This window comes from Phyllobates terribilis, unplaced genomic scaffold (assembly GCF_046119375.1).
Source record: "Phyllobates terribilis strain yellow unplaced genomic scaffold, ASM4611937v1 Scaffold_1__5_contigs__length_1240528914, whole genome shotgun sequence".
NCBI classification, from domain to species: Eukaryota; Metazoa; Chordata; class Amphibia; order Anura; family Dendrobatidae; genus Phyllobates; species Phyllobates terribilis.
This window is the reverse complement of record NW_027362761.1, coordinates 25,429,256-25,452,809: the sequence shown is the minus strand read 5'-3', so window position 1 is coordinate 25,452,809 and position 23,554 is coordinate 25,429,256. Positions and strand designations below refer to the sequence as shown.

Below are 23,554 nucleotides of genomic sequence, written 5' to 3'. Positions count from 1 at the left end.
TTGCCGGCCGGCTTTTTTAAAGAGACGGTGCATGAAAACACTAATATTTTTTTAAATAAATCCTTTACACTAAATGACAAGTGCAGTAACCAACACTGTCACTGTGCTTCTTATATGTGTGACTGACATGTTTCTATCTATCTAATCTATGTGTGATGCTCTATTCCTTATTGTCTAAATTGTCGGGTACCGGTGTATGCCGCTGCTGAATTTGCCGGCCGGCTTTTTTAAAGAGAGTGTCTTCTGAGCAGTTTGTCAGCTTTTGGACACCTTTGCAGGTGTTTTCTATGTGTTTCTATGTGTTTTTGTTTGCCTGCCATTGGTTTTAACGGTGTTCGACGGTGTTCTAAGGTGTTCGACGAACAGTTCGACGAACAGTTCCTCGAACATCCCGGTGTTCGACGAACCGAACCGAACCCGAACACTACGGGGGTGGCTCAACACTAGTAATGACTCTATATAATATGAGTTTCACTTTTTGTATTGAAGAACTGAAATTAACTTTTTGATGATATTCTAATTTAGTGAGAAGCACCTGTATCTGGGTGATAATCTTTATTCTTTTGTTTTTGACTTTCTGCTCTCCTTATTTCAGAGGCTGTGGAATTTGAAGGTTTCCGCTTTCCAACATCTTTAGAAGGTATATTGTTTGCTACCAAAGAAGATGAGACCAAATGCTTTAAGGCTTTACTGAATTGTGGGCATAGTGTACCACTATATAATGATTAGTAGGTTTTATGCATGTAGCAAAGTGGTTGTGCAATTCTGGACAACCCCAGCTTAATACAATTCAGAACAATCTATGCTCCCCTCATGCCTCAACGCCTTCCAGCAATTTTGACTTGACTTGTTGTGTAGCATCCAGGCTGCAGACAGTGAGCGACTGCACTTAGGTGCAAGTCCTCAAAATTTGGCCAGGCCGTAAGTCTTCTCTGATGAGGTGGTTAGGCTGTGTGCCCACAAAGCATTTTCCAAGCGTTTATGCTGCGGAATTTCCGCAGCTTAAACGCTTGGTAATCCGTCCCCCATGGTCCCCAATGACAAGCCGCAATGTCAATGCCCATGCTGCGGATTTTTCCGCAGCGTTTATGCTGCGCTCAAAAATCTGCAGCATGTCCATTCATTTTGCGGACACGCAGCGTAATCGCCGCCATTGACTTACATTGGACCGCGTGACATCCGCATCACTGCATCTGCACATGCGGATATCACACGGTTCAATGTGCAGATGGTACCCAGGTCTGGAGGAGAGGAGACTCTCATCCAGACCTGGGTACCATAGAAACTGTAAAAAAAAAAAAAAAAAAAAAGATTTAAAATAAAAAATGAAGATTCTACTTGCCTTCCGATGTCCTCCCGGTGTTTTCTCCCTTCCATCTGGTCTGCTCTATGGGTCGCGGTGTTGTGAATGACGTCATGGCAGGTCCTTGAGTCATGTGACCTGTCACATGACTCAATGATGTCACCGCAGGCCCTTCACACCACCGCGAGCACTGCAAGAGACCGGACGCAGCGGAGAAAACATCGGAAGGTGAGTATAATCTTTACTTTTTACCATTCTTATTCTTCTTTTTTTTTTTTTTTTTTTAAACTAACTTTGTCACACTACTATAAATCCATGCCGGATGCATGGATTTATATTGTGTGACCAAGTTGTCAAGCACTTTTCCAAGTGGTGCTAAAATCGCATGCAGAAATGCATGTGTGATGAACTCTCGTGGAAGCCCTACCCTGGGAGATGGGGGACTCGGAGCCGGGTCCTATGTTGTCGATGGGGTGCAGCCGTGGCCCGGACCCACTCCGTGCCCAGGGCCGTCACATTAAAAAAGGATGGTACGGGCTTATCCGGGTTGAGTGGCTGATCTCGACTACGCCACCTGTGGCACCTGGTGAAGGCCACCTGCGCTGCTGCAGTCCTCTGAGGCGGGATGTTGTGGCAGCCGTCGTTGTTACTACTCCCCACAGGCGGAGCAGGGCCTCAGAGCAGAGGGACAGGATGACGGGGGTTGTAGTGTAGGAGGTCTGGTGCTACGTAGTGCGGTGTAGTGCAGAATAAAGAGTCCGGAGGCCATAGGGGTTAACTTCCAGGGTTTTTACTCACGTTGAAGAGTACAGCTGCAAGGCTTCTCCCTGCTCCTCGCGGAGTTCTGCGGTCACCAGAAACGAGGGTCCAACAACCTCCGAGTAATACAAGTGTTTAATCAGGACCCCGCAACAGAGTGTTGCTAGACTTCAGACCGGGTGCCTTCGTGTGTGTGTGTGTGTGTGTGTGTGTGTGTGTGTGGATAGGCCGGGTCTCGCTCTGAACTCCTCTCAGGAAAAGGGTACGGGTGGCAGCTTCGCTCCTTCCGTTACCCTGTGGGATCCTCGGGGCCTACCGGGCTTCCCTGACTAGGACGTGGAGTAGCAAAGTCAGGTGTCGGGGGCCGGTACCACTCTTGCAGCCGGAATCCCTCTGAATAGATCAGCATAGCGAGGACAGGTGGCGTATACTGCTCCGACTGCATCCCCCCGGGATCCATTTGCGGTGGAGCTACACTCTTGAGCTCCGGGCCTTCTTGGTCATGGTTCTTGACCGGGTTGAGACATCCATTATCTGCAACCTGCCCCTCGACCCAAGGCCAGGGTACGAGGGCCGTGTCTCCATCCGCTGCAGGTCCACACAGGATCCACGTTCATGGTGGGAGACCACGATCAAAGAACAGTCAAAGAACGAATGAACCAAGATGGCTGTGTATTAAATATGAAATTTAAAGTGTCACTAAAATGTGAGTCCGCCACCCTCACCCACTAATTGGTTCCCCTATCTCTTGGTTCCCCAGTCTCCCAATTCTCAGTAGGGGCAGCACCTAGTGCATACTAGCCCCCTCTGGTGGGAGAAGTGTGGTGTTGGATGTGGAGGTAGGGTCCTGACCATCGCACTGTTCTTACCTCAGAGGAGGAACACTACACCCCATTAAGGAGGTGCAGCATCCCTGTGGCGGTTGAACCCTCAGGGGCGCCACACATGCAGAAATGCTTGACAAACGCTTCTACCTGGCGGGAAAAACGCATGTAAAATCCGCATGAGTTTTTCCTGCCAGGGAGAAGCGGAAAAAATATGCAGCATTTCTGCATCGTGGGCACTTAGCCTAAAGGCTGCAGCCTGCAGATTACACAAGTCACTGTACTCTCCAGGTGCCGCTGTACAAATTGAGTATAGATTGATTTTATTTTAATTCTGTTTGTGTCATTTTCTTTAATGGGTAAATGTGCAAAATGCTGTAAAAACACGCAACTTTGCAATTTGCCTCTTATTAAAAAAAAAAAAAAAAAAGCTGTTTCGTTCTCAAGAACAGAGGCATTTTTAATTTTGATTTACTTCTCATTGCCTACATTACAGACCACCTCTGCAGTGTGTCAGCAATGGTCTGTTTTCCAGGAAAAGCTCTTTAGTATTGAGCTTGCAATGCTGCTCTGAATCAGGCCATGTTCAGTTTCACTGAGCTCCTCAGATGTTGCAGCATCAGAGCACGCACAGCTCAGTGGCTCAGACATACTGCTGGTCCAAACCGTCAGTCAACATGAGTGCTTCTCCCCCTGGCAAGCATGAAGTTGGGATGCAGAGTCATAAGAAGATGCCACAACCCCATACACCACATTCACACGTTCAGTATTTGGTCGTTATTTTACATCAGTATTTGTAGCCAAAACCAGGAGTGGAACAGTCAGAGGAAAAGTATAATAGAGACACGTCACCACTTCTGTATTTATCACCCACTCCTGGTTTTAGCTTATAAATACTGAGGTCAAATACTGAACATGTGAACATGGCATTAAAGGTCACCCCCCCTTTCTCCCCCCCCCCAAAAAAAAATCTATTAACCTGCAGATATGGGGTTAATATGCAGGTGAATAGCGATATAATGCTGGCTGGCACCTGCACGTTGCCAAATGCAGCAGGGAGAAAAGTAACTTTATTCTCCCCAGCAGCGTTCCCGTTTCAGTCACGGGGGCGGTGCAGGCACTGGTTCAGTCCCCACTCTGAGTATATATGGCGGCTGTTGTAACCACACCCCCGGCCCTGACTGACAGCTGAGCCCCAATGCCGAGGCCGTGGTTACAGCCGCTGCTCTGTATACTGAACACCAGCCAACATAGGTTCAGTCATCTCTCTGAGAATACAGAATTGTGCCTGTAATCGCGCCCCCGCCATTGGGGCTCAGCTGTCAGTCAGGGCCGGGGGTGTGGTTACTCTGTATACTTAGAGCGGTGACTGGACCAACTCTGCCCCCGTGACTAAAATGGGAATGTTGCCGGGGGGGGGGGGATAAATTTCATTTTCTCCCCACAGAGTTTGGCTACGTGCAGGCACCTGGCAGCATTATAATGCCATTAATCTGCAGGTTAATAACATTTTTCTGGTGACAGGTTCCCTTTAAAGGCGACCAGTTGTTTATGGACTTTCATTGTCAACGCTCCATATGAGGGGAGAAAACATGTGCAAATAGTTTTTCTTCTGGAAAGAGCCGATCTTGCAAGTGCCACTTGTTGGAGGAAGTTAACCTATACGTCAGTCTGACCATTTAAAATGACTAGGGATCTTCCCTCGGGCACTAAACTGCTACTACTGTTGTGGTGTATTTGGCCTCATCAACTTGAAATTTTTTTCCTATGGAGCAACAAACTGCATGCTGAGCCAGTCATCTTAAGGCTTGGGTCACACGACAATATAAAAAATCAGTCCCTGTTTCATCCAGAAAAGTGGGACGATTTATTTATTTTTTTTCTCACTTGTCATCCATGTACAATCCATTTTTTTTACAGTTTCCTATGTTACATTCAAGTTTTGTATCTGTAAAAATTGGATGTTATACTGTTGCTTCGTATCCAATTTTTTTTTTTTATTGCAGATGGTCAGTGGCAAAAAAAAAATTGTTCATCTGCCCTGCCCCATTGAATAATATTTGTCTGAGTGCGATCCGGTTATGGAATAGATAGCACTCGGACCAAAAATTCAGTTGTCCTAAGAAAGTTGTTTAAATCAATCAGGTTTTTGTGTGTTTAAAAAATTGACAAAAAGGCTTTTGTTTTGTTTTTTTTTCAATATCCCGATCTAAATTAAAATAAATAAATAAATAAATAGTAGTCCTGTAATTTTCAGTGACCACTTTTTAAGAGTGACGGTCTTCTTTTTTTTTTATTTTTTATTATAAGACTGTTAACTTTCTGTCCATTCAGTAAGTTTTCAGCTTGCTTCTTATCAGAGGCAGGATTACAATGACAGGTAACCCCTCTATACACAGCTGATAACACAGGATCCACCAATCACAATAGACCATGCCACAGCTGATCTGCCTCCCTTCACAATGACCTTTGCATGTAGGCATTCAATATTCCAATACAAAATATAGGAGCAGGGTCTGTTTTTTTTTCTAGCTATTGCTTGTGGTGTTTCCTTCCTGACAGGAAGTTGGTAAAAAAAAAAAGTCCCAGTAGCAAATATGAATATTTTAGACAGTTAAAAATACATACATCTATCTCAATCCTTCTCTCAACTAGTGAGAGGCAATGAACCCAAACAGTGGCATGTCGAAGAATGGAAAGAGCCAATCTTGCAAGTGCCACTTGTTAGAGGAAGTCAGTCATATAGGTTATCATCTCTTCAGCACCACATATTTAATAAAGGAATACTGTGCCAGTAACCTCCCAAAGAGACTGGAAACTTTGAAGAGAACAAGGGGTACATATGCTAGGCACCAAGTTTTCTTGATAAGCAATAAAAATCAAACCGCAAGGATTGAAAAAAAATCAATGTTCCTAATAAAATTTCTTTATCATTTTTCAATCCTTGCGGTTTGATTTTTATTGCTTATCAAGAAAACTTGGTGCCTAGCATATGTACCCCTTGTTCTCTTCTAAGTTTCTTATCATCTCTTCAGCGTTTGTCTTCTTTCAGAAAATCGAGGTCCTCGGGTGCAATTTGTTGTAGTAAAAAAACAAACCATGTTTCACTCGCCGTCCATGGGTCCAGCAATCTCTGCTGTCCGATTATTTGCACTGACGTCACATCAGCACCCAAGATGTGAGCTCAGCGGCTCTGCCTGTGTAAATGTTACACGCCGCACAGAGCCACTGAGCTCACTGATTGGCTGTCTGTGGATTCCCATCAAATACCGGACACCTGGATCAGCGTCTGAGTCTGTGCTGGGGACGGTAAGTATAGCACGGTTTTTGTTTGTTTTTTATCACAAACTGCGCCCAGGGACCAAGATTTTGTGAAAGGGGGCAATCTCTTTAACTTTTAGGAACGCTTCTTCCATTTGGTAGCACTTGCAAGTTCTGGAAAGCTCTGATACGTGTAGCTAAATAATTGAAATTCTTTAGCCTGTAGTCACCATTAAAATGAACTTGTACCGCTCCTATTAAAAGCCGTAATCCATATGCAGTAAGCTCCTACACTCCCCTTATCACTGCTGCTGGCAACCATAGTTTTATCATACAGCGTTATGTAAAAGGAGATTCGGAACATTGTATCGATAAAACATTCACAATATAGAAGCTAAAGCTATCAGTATAAAAATATCAAAGTTGTAGGAACACTTGAAAACTTCTTTACATATCTCTTATGGTAGGTCTCCTATGTGCACCATAATATCAGCTTATTTTCTAGTGCAATCTCAAACGTCCTTGCTCATTTTTAGAGTTTAGGAATGTTTGTGGTGCAAATCTGAAAAACGGGTTACTGATTTCTCCAGGTTTCCCTTTATACCAAAAGGCCCCAATTCTGTGGTTTTGTACTTTGTCCTGGGGGAGCGGACCTGAACATGTAGATTGATGTATATCAGCTTCTGGAGAATGTGACACCTTCTGCTGGGATCATTTATCAAGCAGATTTGTGGTCTGTGGGCACTCCTATATTTTTTGCTTAAAAACAGGAACCGAAAACAGCAAGAGGTAAAGATTTCCTTTTGGAAATTGTTTACTTTCTCTTGCTGTGATCTGTTTCTTTTTTTAGCATTAAAATCTGGAAAGTAATAAGGCGATGTGGTGAGAACTGTAAGCTTAACATATTCCTTTCATCGCAGATGGAGTAAGGTCTTTGCATGTTTTTTTTACCCTTTTTATTCCTTTTATATTCATATCTTTACTTGAAGATCTTCCTTTCACACATAGGTGTAAAGCGTACATGGTCAAAGCCTTTTCGTATCCGGGGCTTAAGTAGGAGGGAGAAGGACACACACCCTGTGTAAGAGTCAGCAGTTACTTTTTAGAGCAAAATATTTATAGCCTCCATTGTCTGTTTTTTTTATATTTATTATTTTCTTTTTTTTTCCCCCCTCAGGGAACATACAGAGCCAGATTGCGTGGTAAGATAGCAAAGCATAATATGTTTATTCTGTTCATATCACTTTAAACCCCTCAAGGACCTAGAGATTTTTTGTTTTTGCTCCTTCATTTTTCCTCCTCCTCATCCGATCGCCTGTGGTATATACAACAGTGCATCAACAGACAACAGAAGTGTCGCCCGGCACGGCATCCGTAACAATTTTTATGTCACATGAGTGCTGCAATGACCTTCTGCAGCTTTTACTATTTTGTCAGACCAGTTGTATGATCTGACGAAATATTGATGAGCAGCAGCCGATCGGCGACCACTGATCGTGACATTGTCATATGAAGTGAGCACTGTAGCCCATGTCCCTTCTTATTTTACTCAAGCATTTAAAAAGGGGTTGTCCAAGCAGCGGGAAATCCCATTTAAAGCATTTTTTTATTACATGATTTGGACATGGAATTGTTCATATTTATTTTAAATAAAGTAGGGAATCGGTAGGTTACATTCAATTTAAATATACATTGGCTAAAGGATGTTTGTGTTTCTTTTTTTTTTTGTTTGTTAAATGTTTGTTCTATTTTGTTATAGGATCTTCCAGATGTTGATGAAGAAGGGTTTACAAGGCGCCCTGATGACAATGTAACCAGTATCTTTTTTTTTTATTTTTTTTTTTAATTAGATCCACAAATCATGATCTTAATAGATTACATAGGGTAATCATTTCAAGTAATTGTGAATTTCCAGGTCATTCTATTAGAAAACCACAGAGTTGTTTTGTTTATGGCAGTTATTAAATCCTTCTCCTCATTCATGTATAATTCACAAATTAAGGGTTCCCGTATGAAGTCTCCTAATGGAGCAATAAAATTATAAATGATGATCACTTTTTTTAAAATATATAATTTTTATTCAAAGTTTTAACACAAAGTATAATGCAACACCAACAGGAATGACAATCCAGATCCAAGTCGCAGACTTGGTAGATAACAAAACAAATAATAAAAGAAATACATAATAAACAATTACTTTTAATTTACTAAACAATTGAAATATAATGAAGTGAAATGACACTAAGAAACAAAAAGAAAAATCCATCATCTAAGAAAGAAAAGATCCCTTTCCTTCTTAGCCTAGGCCTCCTAGGCATTTCTTGCTATCTTTGAGATCCTCCAAGGTGTACTACGCAAGAAGTTACAGTACTTTTTTTTTTTTTTTTTTTTTTCTTCTGGAGAGCAAAACTTAACAAAAATTGTTTTGATTTCAAGAGAAATTTACCTGCTTGTGACTCCTTATTACTGACTAAGGCCTGTTGAACCTCTTTTATCAGGGTACAGTTTATGATAATCCAGAATGTCACCATTTATGTTTACAGACCATCAAGTACCAGTATATTGGAACTTTATTTCTTTTGTACAGTTTCCTAAAATTTTAATAGTTTGTCTTTTACAAGTGTGAATATTTTTGAAAAGCAAAAATGTAGCCCAAATAAGGTGAATTTTTGGTTATGTCTCTGAATTTTGCACTTTGACGGTTATAATCATACAGGATCACAGAGGGCTACTTACTGTGGTTAGAAGATGGTTAGTTACTGAAGCAGTGGAGAAATGCATAGCAAATAATTAAAGAGAACCTATCCATTCTGAAGAGTACTAAAGGCTTCATACACATTAGACTAAACAAGACTGCTGATATCGGCAAAATTGACCAGTAGTCTAATGTGTATTGGGGCCTCTCAACAAATGACGGGAAAGAAGGATTCGTTGCATTGCATTTCCATTAAGTAATATTTTTGTTTACTGGTTGATATGCCACCAGCGAAATCTGTCAGCAGCTCTGTTGTAGAGAGTACAGGAGTACTTGGCCAGGCCGAGCACTGTGTATGGAGGATTTGGGGAGATGGCTGTTGGCCAAACAATTGTTCGGCCGACAGGTATCCAATGTTTAGCAGAATTTTATGCAATAATGGAGGATGATGCTAGTGTATAGTGAACTCGCTTGATTTTTTTTCTTTGCATAGTGATATATTTAAGTTTTTGCCACCCTACACCCTTTCCCTTCCCTAAATCTTGCCATCATTACTTCTAGAACTAGACCTGTGGCATTTAGAAGCAGGTTGATTTGCATTGTATTTCTGTACATTTGTTGCTGCCATACAAGCAGCAAACCTTCCCCCTCACCCTTGTTTTGCCACCGTAATTTCTAGGGTGGGGGTGGGTGACTCTATATTGAGGTGGCTTGATCTGCATTAATAGGGCTACACCAGGGGAGCACAAGGGTTGTTTATTTAGCGATTTTATTATGCATCTTCTTTTCATGTGATGACAAACAAAGATTCCATTTTATTTATTCATTGACTATATCATCTTGCCAGAAAAGTAGCTTCCTGGGATGAGCCCCTTAATCGTCCAGTCTGGTGAACAAATAAGTGCTTTTGTGTTTACCTTAACCGAAAACCCCCAGGAGAATCCTCGGTGGCCTGTTGTTCCTCTAGCGATTCTGACTTTGACGACGATGATGAGGATGAACCACGGCGTTACAGAATTCAGATAAAACCCCCGCAGAGTGCAGAAAGAGAGGAGGATGAGGAAGCTAGAATGAAAAGGCTAAGAGAGACAGTGGGATGCATGATTCAGCCCCCTGCAGCAGTGGTAAACCTGATTTTACTAAGGTTTTGTGGCTTGGTTATTCTTTTTCTTATAGACCTACAAGTGTCGTTTTTTTTCTGCCTTTTCACATGCAGGTTTCTGTAAGGCGTCAGACAATCCGTGAGTATAGATTGCCTCGCTGCAGTTGTGTGGGTTTTTTTGTTTCTTATGCTGTTGTTGAATGTATGTTATATATTTTTTGTTTCCTGGAATACAGGCACTGTGCCAAATTCTGGAACTGCATCTGCGGAAATGAATTGTCATACGGGTAGGTTTGTAAAAGCTCATGAATTGTTTTATTACTTAGCATTTCTTGTATTACATATTCTAAGACTTTTGTATATATCTCCACACAGATAAACCTAATCTGCTCTTTACCAACACTTCACCATCCTCTGGGACCAACAGGTATACCAGTTATAATCGATATTTGTCTTTCTTGGCTAACTTTTTTTTTCTTTTTTTTTTTTTATCTGAAAAATTATGATCTTTAATAAGCTAATAAATTAAAGAAAATAATTTATGACTTTACTAATTGCATTGGAATTTATGCAGCCAAGACTAGTAGATGTTCCCTATGGGAAACAGAATTTAGCTTTATTGGTCTGACATTAAAAGTTGAGAACAGATTGGCTGCAATGGCTGATATATTTTGGTTGCTGGCTACACTTGTTTTTCCACGATGAAGCCCATAGATATTGGTGGAACAAAAATGTCTGACCTGTTTAATGCGAAATGCATCAGGCCACTTATTTAAGTCCCTTTCCACAAGTGCAGCTTGGTTTTTAAAAAAGTAAAATGTGCTTTACTCGCACATCCCAGATTCAGTGCTGAGTCTCTGCCTCCGCTTCCTTTGTCTGTTATTGTCTGTAGTGCTGATAATAATATTTTGTATTTATTTAGCGCCAACATTGGCAGCACTGCAGCCAATCTGAGAGCTCAGCAGTTCGTGTTGTCAACTTCGGGCAGAGTCGCTGAGCTCACTTATTGAATACAGCGCTGTTACCGGTACAGACAAAGAGAGATGCAGGGAGCAGCGGCGGAGACTCTGCGCTGGGAGCAGCAATGGAGAATAAAGATCAGTTTGTTTTTTTGCTTTAAGCAAGCTGCACCTGTGGAAAGGGGTTTTTCTAAAAGCTGAAAATCACTTTAAATATAGAAGCTCCTCTGCAATTTTCAGGTCTTGGAAAATGAATGCGTGTTTTTTTCTGTTTTTTTTTACTTGGCATGCTAATGAATTTTGTTGCAGATTTAGGGACAGTTTGACATTTTAAGATTGAGATTAAGTAACTTTATGAAATCCTACTACAATCCCCAATGAGGAAGTGACCTACTATAGCTAATGATCACATTTTGAATTTTGTCTAGTTTCACATACAAACTGTGTCTCATCAACAAATTGTACATTTACAGGATTATTCCTGCCATAAGCATTTATTACCTATACATTGACTAGGTGATAAATTGTAGACCAGTGAAGGGGTGTGAGGTGCAAACCTCTGTCCCCCTAAGACGCGAGGTTTTAGCATGTTATCTCAATCTAGTCAAAGTCGGTAGTACTTGGAGACCCAGAATACCCTAGCACCCTAGAATATCCCTTTTACTGGAAATGCTGAACACAGAAACACAAACTAAAAGCCACCCCTTAATGCACGTGGTGAAATCTTACTGTTTTTTTTTTTTACTTAATGTGTTTTAAGTGTATACTTTATTAGATGTCATTCTTAATTTTTGCTTTCTGTTCATTACAGCAGTGATTCCAATTCTGTTTGCAGTTCTCATCCAGGCCATTCTTCATTTGGCGCTTTCCAGGAAACCGGTTTTGAGCCTGATGATTTTCCAGGTATTTTGTATGTAAGCATAGCTGACATGTAAGCATGGCTGGTATGTACAGCCTACTTTTGTAACTGTCTGTGTAAGATAGCAATATGAAGTAATATGTGATCTGAAGGCTGCTGTAATAATTATTACAGTTGTCATTGTAAACTTGCCCTCGTGAATGCCTTATTTTTTTCTGAATTTAGTTTGCAGATCATACACTCTTGCCTCAAGCCCATCTCCATTCTCTTCATCTTCCCCTGAGAATGTGGAAGACTCTGGTTTGGATTCACCATTCCACCCGTTTTCTGGCCCTTCACCGGATTCTAGGCCATGGACTCCTCGAGATGACTGTTCCACTGGGGACTCGGTTTTAGTGACCCCTTCCTTTGCTGACTCTCCATCTGATCTGACCACATCACATTCTGCAGGGAAACAGCTGTCTGAAAGAAGAGATACCTGGGAACACAAAGTAACTGCTCCTAGCCCTCCCTTGCCCAGCTGTACAACAGGAGCTACAGAGCTGTTCTCTCCCAACCACGGTGTGTAATTGCACTACTACTGTATGGTTTACAGAACAGTACTAGAATTGCTTCTAAACTATATATTGGGGTTGTGGCTTTTTTTTTTTTTATCTGGTATAAGAAAAGGGTTAAACACGTTATCTTGGTTTTTCTGTCACCCATGACTGCACAACGAGAGAGGGGATCTGCCATTCAAGGACAGAAAACCTTCAAGATAAAAAGGGCCGCGCCTCTCTCCGCCTCAGTGGTTTCCTGTCCTTGATGGGGGACCTTCCTTCTCGTCGGCGGCGACAGCAGCAGGATCGTCTTGCCGGGGCCGGTCGGTTGTGGCAGGGCACAGTCTTTGCTGCGGCCGGTCCCGTGGGTCCTGGAAGCGCCGCAGAGGGCGCCGACATCTGGTCTCCTCATGTGCGGGCTTGGGTTTGCGGCACCTACACAGCATGGTACTCGGCAACCCCGTGTCGCAGATGTGACGTCACGGGGCGCGACCAGAAGTGACGAACCGGAAGTCGCGCCCCGGGACCTCTGACCCACGGATGTAATTTTCGGGGGAGGTACCGGAAGCTGCGGTAACGCTGGCTGGTGATCTCCCTGGCACAATGAGGGTACTTAAGGGTAGATCACCGGCTAGGCAGGGGCGCAGTGCACCGTAATGGCCTCACAGTAGCCCTCCCCACCGCATCAGCAGCAAGAGCAGCAGACCATGCTGCAGCAGCCCGAGCAGCTACTGCAGCCTCGGCGCCAGAAGTGCACCCAGGAGCAGTGGGCGTTCTGGGACGCGCAGCACCAAGGATTCAAGGTCCAGTCGGCATAGCTCATGCAGGATCGATGATTCCACGGTCTCCCGAGGAGAAGTGTCGGATACCATCCTGCCTCCCGTTGCGGTACCTTGTTTTTATCTACTGGGTGGTGAGTGAGCTACGTGAAAGTCTACGTATTAATGTAGACTTTTTTTCTGTTTTGTCTCTCTCTCTCTCTCTCTCTCCTTCCTCCTTTTATATGTTCAGGATGTCCCTAAGAAATGTACAGGGAAATCCAAGTACAGACTATGTGCCCTGTGTAAACGGGGTCAGACTAAAGACTGGCCCAAAAAGTTATGCCAGCCATGTATTGAGGAAACTATTTTGGAGGGGACCCCGGATTTTGCTTCAAATTTAAAAACTTTTATTAGGTCTGAGGTGGAAAAATCGCTAAAGTCGTTTTCCTAGGAAAAAGAAGCGTCCCAGACCCATAGAGCAAAAACCCCACCCACCCTTTCAGACTCTGAATCTGACGAGGGAATGCTGGATGACTCCACTGACTCTTCCTCTTCGGATAGCGAGGCAGGCGCAGGTCATTGTTTTCCCCTGGAAAGTGTTGATAGCTTAGTAAAAGCCGTCAGGTCCACAATGGGGTTAGTTGACCAGAAGGCAAAAAAATATGTACAGGATATTATGTTCGGTACCTTGGATCGGAAAAAAAAGAGATTTTCCGATTAACGATAAGGTGCAGGGACTTATCAAGAAGGAGTGGGCTAGGCCGGAGAAAAAGGGTCCCCTCCCATCCTCCTTCAAAAGGAAATATCCCTTTGATGAGGAAGATACTGCTTCCTGGAATAAATCTTCTTTCCCTTTTGAAGACACAGGGATGCTGAAGGACCCACTGGACCAGAAGGTAGATACCTTCCTTAAGGGTTCTTGGGAGTCATCAGCGGGGGCATTGAAACCAGCCATAGCAGATCCCTCATGGTTTGGTTAGACAGGTTAGAAGACCAGGTTAAAAACGAGTCACAGGACTCCATTCTGGCGCCTCTACCAGTATTGAAAGGAGCTGCGGCCTTCTTATCTGATGCCTCTGCGGATTCCACCAGATTAGCAGCAAGAGCTGCGGCCCTGTCTAATGTCGGCCGTAGAGCGGTCTGGCTGAAATGTTGCCCAGGGGATATACAGACGAAAGGAAAGCTATGTTCTCTTCCGTGTGAAGGAGATTTTCTTTTCGGTACCTCTCTTGACACAATTCTTGAGAAAGCAGGTGACAACAAGAAGGGATTTCCTAAATCTTCCTTCTCGGCTTTTAAGCAGTCCTTTCGGAGGAAGAAATTTGGCCGCAGAAGGACATCCACAGAACAATCTAGATGGGAGAATCGTTCCAAAAAAGGGAAAGGGTTTTTATTCGGTGGGCCCTCCCAGGATAGTCGCAAACCCCCAAAATGACACTCTATCCCAGGTGGGAGGGAGGCTCTCTCTTCCTTCCAGCCTGGGAAAGGATCTCTTCCAACAGGTGGATCCTCAAATTAATAAAATCAGGATTAAAACTGGAATTTCTGAGGAACCCGCCAGAGAGATTTATTCTGACTGCCTTAAGATCCTCTCTACCAGAATAGCGGGCACTGGAGGAAGAGATTTCAGGTCTCCTGCAAAAGAACGTCTTATGGGAGGTATCACCACAAGAGGAAAGAGGGTTCTATTACCCCTTATTCCTTATAAAGAAACCTGACCATTCATACAGAGTAATCATCAACTTGAAAGGCCTGAACAAATTCCTGAACATTTCATCATTCAAGATGGAAACCATAAAATCAACGATAAGCCTTCTATTTCCCGGCTGCTACATGGCCGTGTTGGACCTAAAAGATTAGTATTACCATGTGCCAATCCATCACGACTTTCAAAAATACCTCAGCGTAGCCGTAACTGTACAGGGAGTCGTCAGGCACTTCCAGTACAGAGCTCTTCCCTTCGGCCTAGCAGTGGCGCCCCGCATATTCACAAAACTTATAGAGGAGGTTACGGCTCATCTCAGGGAGGAAAACAGATTGATAATCCTGTACTTGGACGACTTCCTAATAGTGGGAAAAACTCAAGATCACTGCCTGGCCCAAGTGGATCAGGTGTGCACCATCTTAAAAACTTAGGATGGTGTTTAAACCTAGAAAAATCGAAACTGATCCCGCAAACAACTCAGATCTTTTTAGGCCTTACTCTGGATTCGGTTCGACAGGAATGCCACCTGCCCGAGCAGAAAAAATAAAAAATTTAGTTTCGGCAGCCATAACAAACCCAGTAATGACTCTCAGGGGGGCCATGTCTCTGCTGGGGTCTCTCCCCTCCTGCATTCCAGCGGTATGCTGGGCCCAATTTCATTCAAGGGAATTACAGTGGGATGTCCTAAAGAACGAAATCATCCGCAGGGGGCATCTAGAGGGCAGATTAACACTCCCTCACAATGTAATTCAGTCACTGCATTGGTGGTTAATGACTAACACGTTCCGGACAGGCGTCCCCTGGGTTCCCCTTATTACCAGAGTAATTACTACGGACGCCAGCCCCAGGGGGTGGGGGGCGCACCTAGGCAACCACCCGATACTGGGGACTTGGTCAGAGGAGGAGAGTCTGGAGTCTTCCAACATGTGGGAACTACGAGCAGTAGAGAAGGCACTAATCAGCTTCTTACCCCTTCTACGAGGACATCACATAAAAATTCTGTCCAACAACCAGGTCACTGTGGCATATGTGAACCACCTGGCAGGAACTCGCTCAAAATCACTAATGCAAGTTGTGGGGAGGATATTTTCTCTAGTGGAAGGAAAAGTTCTTTCTTTAAAGGCCCTTCATATCAGAAGAGAGGACAACACGAAGGCAGACTTTCTAAGTCGCAGGCCACTATTGCAGGGAGAATGGACTCTAAATCATTCAGTCTTCCTCCAGCTAGTGGCCATGTGGGGGTCTCCAGAGGTCGACCTATTTGCGACTCGTCAGAACAGCAAATTACAAAAGTTCTGCTCACTGAATCCCACAGAAAATCCTTTAGTAGTAGACACCTTACAGTGCAGATGGGATTTCAGTCTGGGCTATGCCTTTCCCCCAACGTGCCTAATTCCAGCAGCGTTGAGGAAGATCCGAGAGGATCAGGCTCGAGTGGTCCTCATAGCCCCCTTCTGGCCCAAGAGACCATGGTTCTTTTGGCTGAAGAGCATGTCAATCATGAACCCCTGGATTCTTCCAGAGATTCCCGACCTTCCTGCTCAAGGTCCTATATTCCATCCTTATGTGAAAGGATTGCACTTAGCCGCCTGGAACTTGAGAGGTCGTTGCTAGAGGGTCGGGGTTTCTCATCGAATCTAGTTACTACTCTTCTAGGTAGTAGGAAACCAATCACTACTAAAATTTACAGTAGAATCTGGAAGAAATTCTTGTCATCTCAGGGTAATTTTGGAATTTCTTCAAAAAGGGCTGGAAAAAGGCCTAGCGGTTAGCACCCTAAAGGTCCAAATCTCTGCCTTAGGGGCCTTGTATAATTATAATCTGGCCGGTAACAAATGGATTTCCAGGTTCGTGAGGGCATGCAGTAGAGCCAAACCAGCCCCTATAATAAGGGTCCCTTCTTGGGATTTAAACTTAGTGCTAAACGCGTTAACAAGTTCTCCCTTTGAGCCCCTTAGCTCAGGGTCCATAAAATTACTTATCCTAAAAACAATACTTCTTGTGGCCTTAACATCAGCACGGAGGGTTAGTGAGTTACAGGCTTTATCTGCAGATCCACCTTTTACCTTAGTTCTAGACGATAGGGTAGTTTTGAGACCAGACCCTGCTTTCCTACCTAAGATTGTATCCAAATTTCATATGTCTCAGGAGATAGCGCTACCATCCTTCTGTCCTGAACCAAAAAATAGTTAGGAGGAAAGATTTCATACCTTGGATGTCAGGAGATGCCTTATACATTATTTAGCATCCACAAGCTCATGGAGGAAGGATAGGGCTCTATTTGTCTCCTTTCAGGGCTCCCGAAAGGGATCAAAGGTCTCAAAAGACACTCTATCAAGGTGGATCTGAGAAGCCATCACGATGGCCTATACGGGATCAGGCAGAGATCCTCCTAACAATCTGAAGGCCCACTCTACATGGGGCATGGCTGCTTCCTGGGCAAAAAGAGTGGACGTGCCCATTGAGCAAATATGTAAGGCGGCCACATGGTCATCTCCGTCCACTTTCTATAATCACTATAGACTTGACCTTTCTGCCTCCTCTGATCTCACATTTGGGAGAAGGGTTCTGCAGGCTGTGGTCCCTCCCTTACATACATAGTTCTCTGTAATTCTCTCGTTGTGCCGTCATGTGTGACAGAAAAACACGTATATTACTTACCGGTAATGTGTTTTTTCGGAACCCATGACGGCACCTTTACATTCCCTCCCTATCACAGTGGTGTTCACCTTCCGGTTGGTGGGTATTGAAGTATTCACATGGGTGAAATTTGTTTTATGGTTAAGAAAATGATGTGCTCTAACTGGAGAGTCCTCTCATGCTCTGTAATCCACTGAGGCGGAGAGAGGCGCCACCCTTTTTATCTTGAAGGTTTCCTGTCCTTGAAGGGCCGTCATGGATTCCGAAAAAACACATTACAGGTAAGTAATATACGTGTTTCTTTCAGATAAAAAGGTAGTTGGTGATTTTTATGTCCAGTCTGAAGTTTTGCAGCTTTTTTAATTTCTACTAAAACACACAGCTTTTTTTTTTTTTTTTTTTTTTTTTTTTTTTCTTCTTAAATATGTCAAACCTAGAAGTGGATTGATGCTGGATTTGATGCTGTGATTGCTTATTTTTTGCTCCCTGAGCTGTCATTTTTATTTTTTTTTTGCTTAAAATATTTTTATTGGGTTTTAACAACATTGATATGAAAACAGAACTTCCCATTACGTTCAATAATAAAAAAAAGTTGACTGTTGTTAATATTAAGTTATTGTTAAACATTAAAATATAAGTATAACTAGCTTGATGAGGTATTTAATATAAGCTCTTACCTGAACCAAATAATTATGTGTGTGCTAGAGGAATGTAAAGAAGAAAGAAGGGGAGAAAGAGGAAAAAAAAGGGTGGTGGGGAACAAATGGAAAAAAAAAACAAACAAAAAAAAAACAAAAAACAGCACTTCAGAGGAGACCACATCTACCGCGACATTCTATTCTAAGTATTATTTTTTCCAACCGAATTTCCAAGTCATTTCCCTCACTGAAAAATGTCCAACATGTCCATTGGTGATAAACTTTGAGGCGATTGTTACCTTGTTTTTCATTTTCACAATGTTGTCAACCTCAGTCACCCAAAGTGGGAGTTTTTGTGGCTTTCCAGTGATGTGGAATAGCTGACTTAAGAGCCGTTAGAAAGCGCCTAAGGATATCTTTCTTTCCTTTTTGAGATTTTGAGAATCCAGAGTAATGGAAAGTAGGCCTATTTGGGGGGAGGGTGTGACTCCACTACCAGTGAGAAAATTGAATTCCATAAACCAATGGGCATTCTCACCATATATGTAACATAGACTCGGCTACACCGCCAGCACAAGTCTGACACAGAGGGAAAGATCCTATGTAGCATAGTGGGACAGTGTACCATCTAGATCATACGTGTCAAACCCCAAGCCCCAGTAAAGGGTATAGGGTCATTTCAGGTGTCCCTTTTTGTGTTGCTTTGTATTTACAAGATAGAAGTTCAGTACAAGACAGAGTGAGTCCATCCTTTATACTAGCCAGAGATATGTGAGAATTTATAAATGACCTGAGCTGGAAATATGTCAGCCAGGATAGACTCCTACTGGGACAAGAGCCACCAAGTTCTGTAAAGGAAGGAAAAGCAACTGATCCCGTGAGAACTATCAATCTAACCCCAGCTGATCTGTCCCAGATTAGAAATGAGTCCACACCTGAAGCAGGGGGAAAATCTGGATTGTCAAACAAAGGGCTTAAATCTCATCATATACATCATGTAGGTTGGGTTCCTTAAGACTTGCTCCCATATCTGCAACAAGTGTTGACTGAGTTTTGTAATTGTTTTAGTTGGTACATGTATTTTGTTGACCCACGGTAAAGATGTACGTGTACAGGGAAAGAGGTCCCTTCCCAGTTTTACCCATTACTTATACTCCACCGATCTGAACCAGTCCACTGCTCTCATAAGAATCTCAGACTGATGGTATTTTTTTTTAGATCAGGCAGGTTGGTACCTCCTTTATTCTTGGGACGACACTATTTTAAAACTTATCCTGGGTCTCAACATTCCTCATACAAACTTGCTAAATAGTCTTGTTGAGACGGGAGAAAAAGGGCTGAGGAACGCCGACAGGAACGGTCTGGAATATATAAAGAAGTCCATTTTGATCACATTAATGCGACCAAACCAGGCTAAAGTTTTTATTGATGCCATATTGGGGTAGATGAGATGTTTTGATTGCTTCTTCTTGCATTTTATTACAATGTTGCGGCGGTCAAAAAAAGTAATTCGGGCTTTTTTTTTTGTTTTTTTTCTCGTTACACCATTTACCAATCGGATTAATTTACTTAGTAAAAGTCAATCTATCAAAATATAAACACAGCGATACCAAATGTGTATTTTTATTTATTTTTTGATTGTTTTATTTGTAATGGGGCAAAAAGGGTGTGGGGTCATCTGAAAGATTGCCTTTTTTTTCATATATATATTTTTATTTTGTTAAAAACTTCTTTTATTTAGTAGTCCCTTTAGGGGACTTGAACCTATGATCATCTTATTGCTTACACTATACACAGCAGTGCATCAGCACTGCTATGTATAGTGAAAATCACGATCTCCTATGAACGCCAGCTAAACGCTGGATTTCACTAGAGAATCTTCATGACAAGCACGGAGGTCTTCAGCAGTCTTCTGTCTTTCATGGCAACCAAGGCGCCACACGATCATGTCACGGGTGTACTAATGGGCGTGTGGAATGACTAGCCCCCTCCCCCCGCCAGGGATGACAGTCCTTGAACAGGTTACCAGCCGCGGGCCCCTTTAACAGCACCGCTCTATTCGCATCTGTTAAATGCATATGATGGCTGATTTAAATCAGCCGCCATCTGCCAAGAAAGATGCGGGCTCGGTGTGCGAGCTCACGTCAGTCAGGGACACTACATATGACATAAATGTACAACATATGTCGTGATGGGGTTAAAATGAATAGGAAATATTCAAAGATTTCTGCTAGCTGTATGTTTAGCTTTGGCAAAAAAAAAAATTATAAGTTTGCGTATTTCCCCCCCCCAAAAAAACTTTACATTTGTAAGTAAAGTGTACTAAACTATTCATATTTTGTGTTTCCAGATTCCTGGGGCATTTCTTCAGGACTCCATAATAGCGTGTGTTTACGTAGTGAATCCACTTATGCAGCTTCCCGTATACAAAGAAGCAATAACTCTGTAAGTATTAAATGGGTAACATTATGACCTGTCCATCCTCCTCATTTACTTTTAACTAAAATAGGTAATGTTAACTAAAATGCTTTAAAGGGAACCTGTCAGAAGCTTTAGAGTCAGTAAACTAATTCATTGCTGGGTGGGGTAGTAAAAGTTGTGCTCAAGCAGGGGTAAGAATACGAGGAAGCCACTTGTTTTATAATTTCATGGTTCTATGGCTCTGACTATGTGGATTTATATATGTTTAACACAGGCTTTTATTGTCCGTTTTTGATGTATTCCAGTTTATGGATTGATTCTTTTGGGTTATCACTATTACCTATTGGTTTGATTCCCTGCATTATTTGCTGTGCATACACTGATCCACGCACTTGTTTACAATATAGATACATATTTGTCTACTGTTCATTACGCCTGATTTTTCTTTACACATCTTTGAGGACGTAATACTTTTTGCCACTACCATTATACATGTATATACATTTTTATTGTGACACATTTTTGTTTTTTTGGGGGGGTTCTCTGTTAATTGTTACCATTTGGGCATATGAGGAGAGGTGTCAGTCTCATGGACACACCCAGTTTTTCACTGTGTAGCCTATTGACTTTTTAAATTGTTTTAACTTTTTGCTTTGATTTGTCCTTGTACTATAATAAATATTACTTCTTTATTTAGTGATCACAGTATTTTTGCATACTTCTTCCCTTTTCCTGTATGGTTGGTACTTAAAGGGGTTTTCCCAGAAACAAAAGTTCATTTTAATCAGTAGATCTTGGAATAATAATAAGTTCCACAATTGGATGTGGTTAAATAAAATGTTCCTGTGCTGAGATAATCTTATAAATGTGCTGCCCCTGCTGTGTACTGTGTAATGGCTGAGTCTGACCATACAGGAACATGATCTGATCATACCACATCTCCTGGGCAGAGGAGGACGCAAAAGAGTACAGACATTACAGCACGGGGATCTCAAATAATTCTTTCTTTGAAGTAAATCGTTGTTTAAAAACAGGCAGTGAAATGCTTTCTCCCAAAAAGAATAATTTGAAATCCCCTGGTGTGATGTCGGTGTACTCCTTTTTTTTTTTTTTTTTTTTTTTCTTCCTTCCCTGTCCAGGAGATGTGGTATGATCAGACCATGTTCCTGCACGGTCACACACAGCCATTACACAGGGGAACAATTATATCAGCACCGGAACATTTTATTTAAACACATCCAATTGTGAACCTAAATTATTATTCCACAATCTATTGATTTAAAGTGTACTTTTGTTCGTGGGAAAACCCCTTTAAGTATGCGCTTAGCTGATCCTGATTTAATAGGTAGTGCCCTTAGAAGAGAAATCTATTTTAAATAGTTAACGTGTGCACATACCGTAAGAGTGTACATGTAAAGATGTAATCCAATAGGCTTGAATGTTTCAGTAGTCTGAAACCCCTGTCTAGTATTCTATACATGTTGGATTGATTGAACTGTACAAAGCATGTTGGCAACCTGACAGTATACATAAAGCTTCAATCTACACAATTGTTTCCCAGACAGCCTCTTTCAGTCAGTCGTTCAATCAGTCTCTCCTGATTCCTGGTCCTCCATCTAGTATAACCAGCGATCGTGGATTCTTCTCTCCTCCAACTTTAAGTGCTGGAGTTTCTGTTGGTAAGAGTGCTGGAAAAATTAAATTTCTGTACATTATTATATAACCAAATAGATTTTTCTTTTCTTACTATATTGTGTTGAAACAGTCAATTCTACAAAAGTAACATGAGTTTGTGGTGTTAATAAACTTTTCTGGTTTAGGAAATCCATGAAGGAATTTCTCAATTTTAGGTGAAGGTTCCCCAGTATAGGATTCTTATCTATAAATTAGAGCATACAGGGCTTTCCCTCTCCTCTACATTCATTGGGAAAGCGCATGGTGGATGCCGGGCAGTGACGTTCGGTGAAACCCCGCCTACAGCCCATCAATCAGGGAGGTGCGCATCACTGGGTCACTCCCGGCTGCAGCCAGAACTTGATGTGACCTCAGCGGATGCGAGAGCCGGCTGCAGCCGGGTCACGTGATGCCTAATGAGCGGTCAGTGATAGCGCCGCTCACAGGCAACAATCACTACAGGTGGTATTTACAAAAAAATCTTATTAACACTGTTTGAATTGATGGGGGCATTCTGTATAGCAGTGGACAACCTCTTTAACACCATGGGTGGATCACATAATTTTATTCCACTGGGCGGTGAAGAAAGAATAATTACATTTTTACCACTTAAATGTTTTCGCCCCAAGTTTTTTATTTTTATAAGGGCTAATAAGAAAAAATAGATTGCATAGTTTGTTGTGCAATTTCTCTTGAGTGCGCCAATACCCTACATGTCAAAGACCTTGCCCTATCCTGGATCTTCTCATACCTTTCTAACCACACATTTAGCGTCTCCCACTCCCACACTACCTCCTCACCCCGCTCCATCTCTGTTGGAGTCCCTCAAGGCTCTGTCCTAGGACCCCTACTCTTCTCAATGTATACCCTTGGTCTGGGATAGCTCATAAAATCCCATGGCTTCCAGTACCATCTGTACGCTGATGACACCCAGATCTACCTCTCTGCTGTCCAGAATCCCAGCATGTCTAGCAGCCATATCCTCCTTCTCCTCCCGCTACCTCAAGCTCAATGTGAACAAAACTGAACTCCTTATCTTTCCCCCATCTCGCATATCTTTCCCACCTGGTCATTTATTGTGATAGAATGATATCACTCTTTCCGCTGTACCGACAATCCGCTGCCTCGGAGTAACCCTTGACTCTGCCCTGACCTTCAATCCCCACATCCAAGCTCTCGCCACCTCCTGTCGCCTCCAGCTCAAAAATATTTCCAGAATCCGTCCTTTCCTCAACCCTCAATCTACTAAACTGCTTGTGCATGCCCTCATCATCTCACTCCTCAACTACTGCAACATCCTCCTCTGTGGCCTCCCTGCTAACACTCTTGCACCCCTCCAGTCCATCTTTAACTCTGCTGCACGACTTGTTCATCTCTCGCCTCGCTACTCCTCTGCTACCCCCCTTTACAAATC

At 42.6% G+C, this 23,554-nt stretch overlaps 1 protein-coding gene across 12 annotated transcripts in view; it reads left to right on the top strand.

Moving 5' to 3' along the window:
- Positions 1-23,554, top strand: part of FCHO1 (FCH and mu domain containing endocytic adaptor 1) — a 103,050-nt gene that overhangs the window by 49,288 nt on the left and 30,208 nt on the right. For 11 of the 12 annotated variants that reach the window (XM_073660395.1, XM_073660434.1, XM_073660174.1 and 8 more), the window contains 12 exons: positions 596-640; positions 7,156-7,228; positions 7,325-7,349; positions 7,907-7,964; positions 9,779-9,966; positions 10,059-10,083; positions 10,181-10,231; positions 10,320-10,371; positions 11,715-11,806; positions 11,988-12,323; positions 20,396-20,490; positions 22,028-22,145. In XM_073660395.1, coding sequence (XP_073516496.1) covers positions 596-640; positions 7,156-7,228; positions 7,325-7,349; positions 7,907-7,964; positions 9,779-9,966; positions 10,059-10,083; positions 10,181-10,231; positions 10,320-10,371; positions 11,715-11,806; positions 11,988-12,323; positions 20,396-20,490; positions 22,028-22,145 — 1,158 coding nt within the window. The remainder of the gene's footprint in view (positions 1-595; positions 641-7,155; positions 7,229-7,324; positions 7,350-7,906; positions 7,965-9,778; positions 9,967-10,058; positions 10,084-10,180; positions 10,232-10,319; positions 10,372-11,714; positions 11,807-11,987; positions 12,324-20,395; positions 20,491-22,027; positions 22,146-23,554) is intronic. The other variant, XM_073660222.1, reaches the window with a different exon arrangement.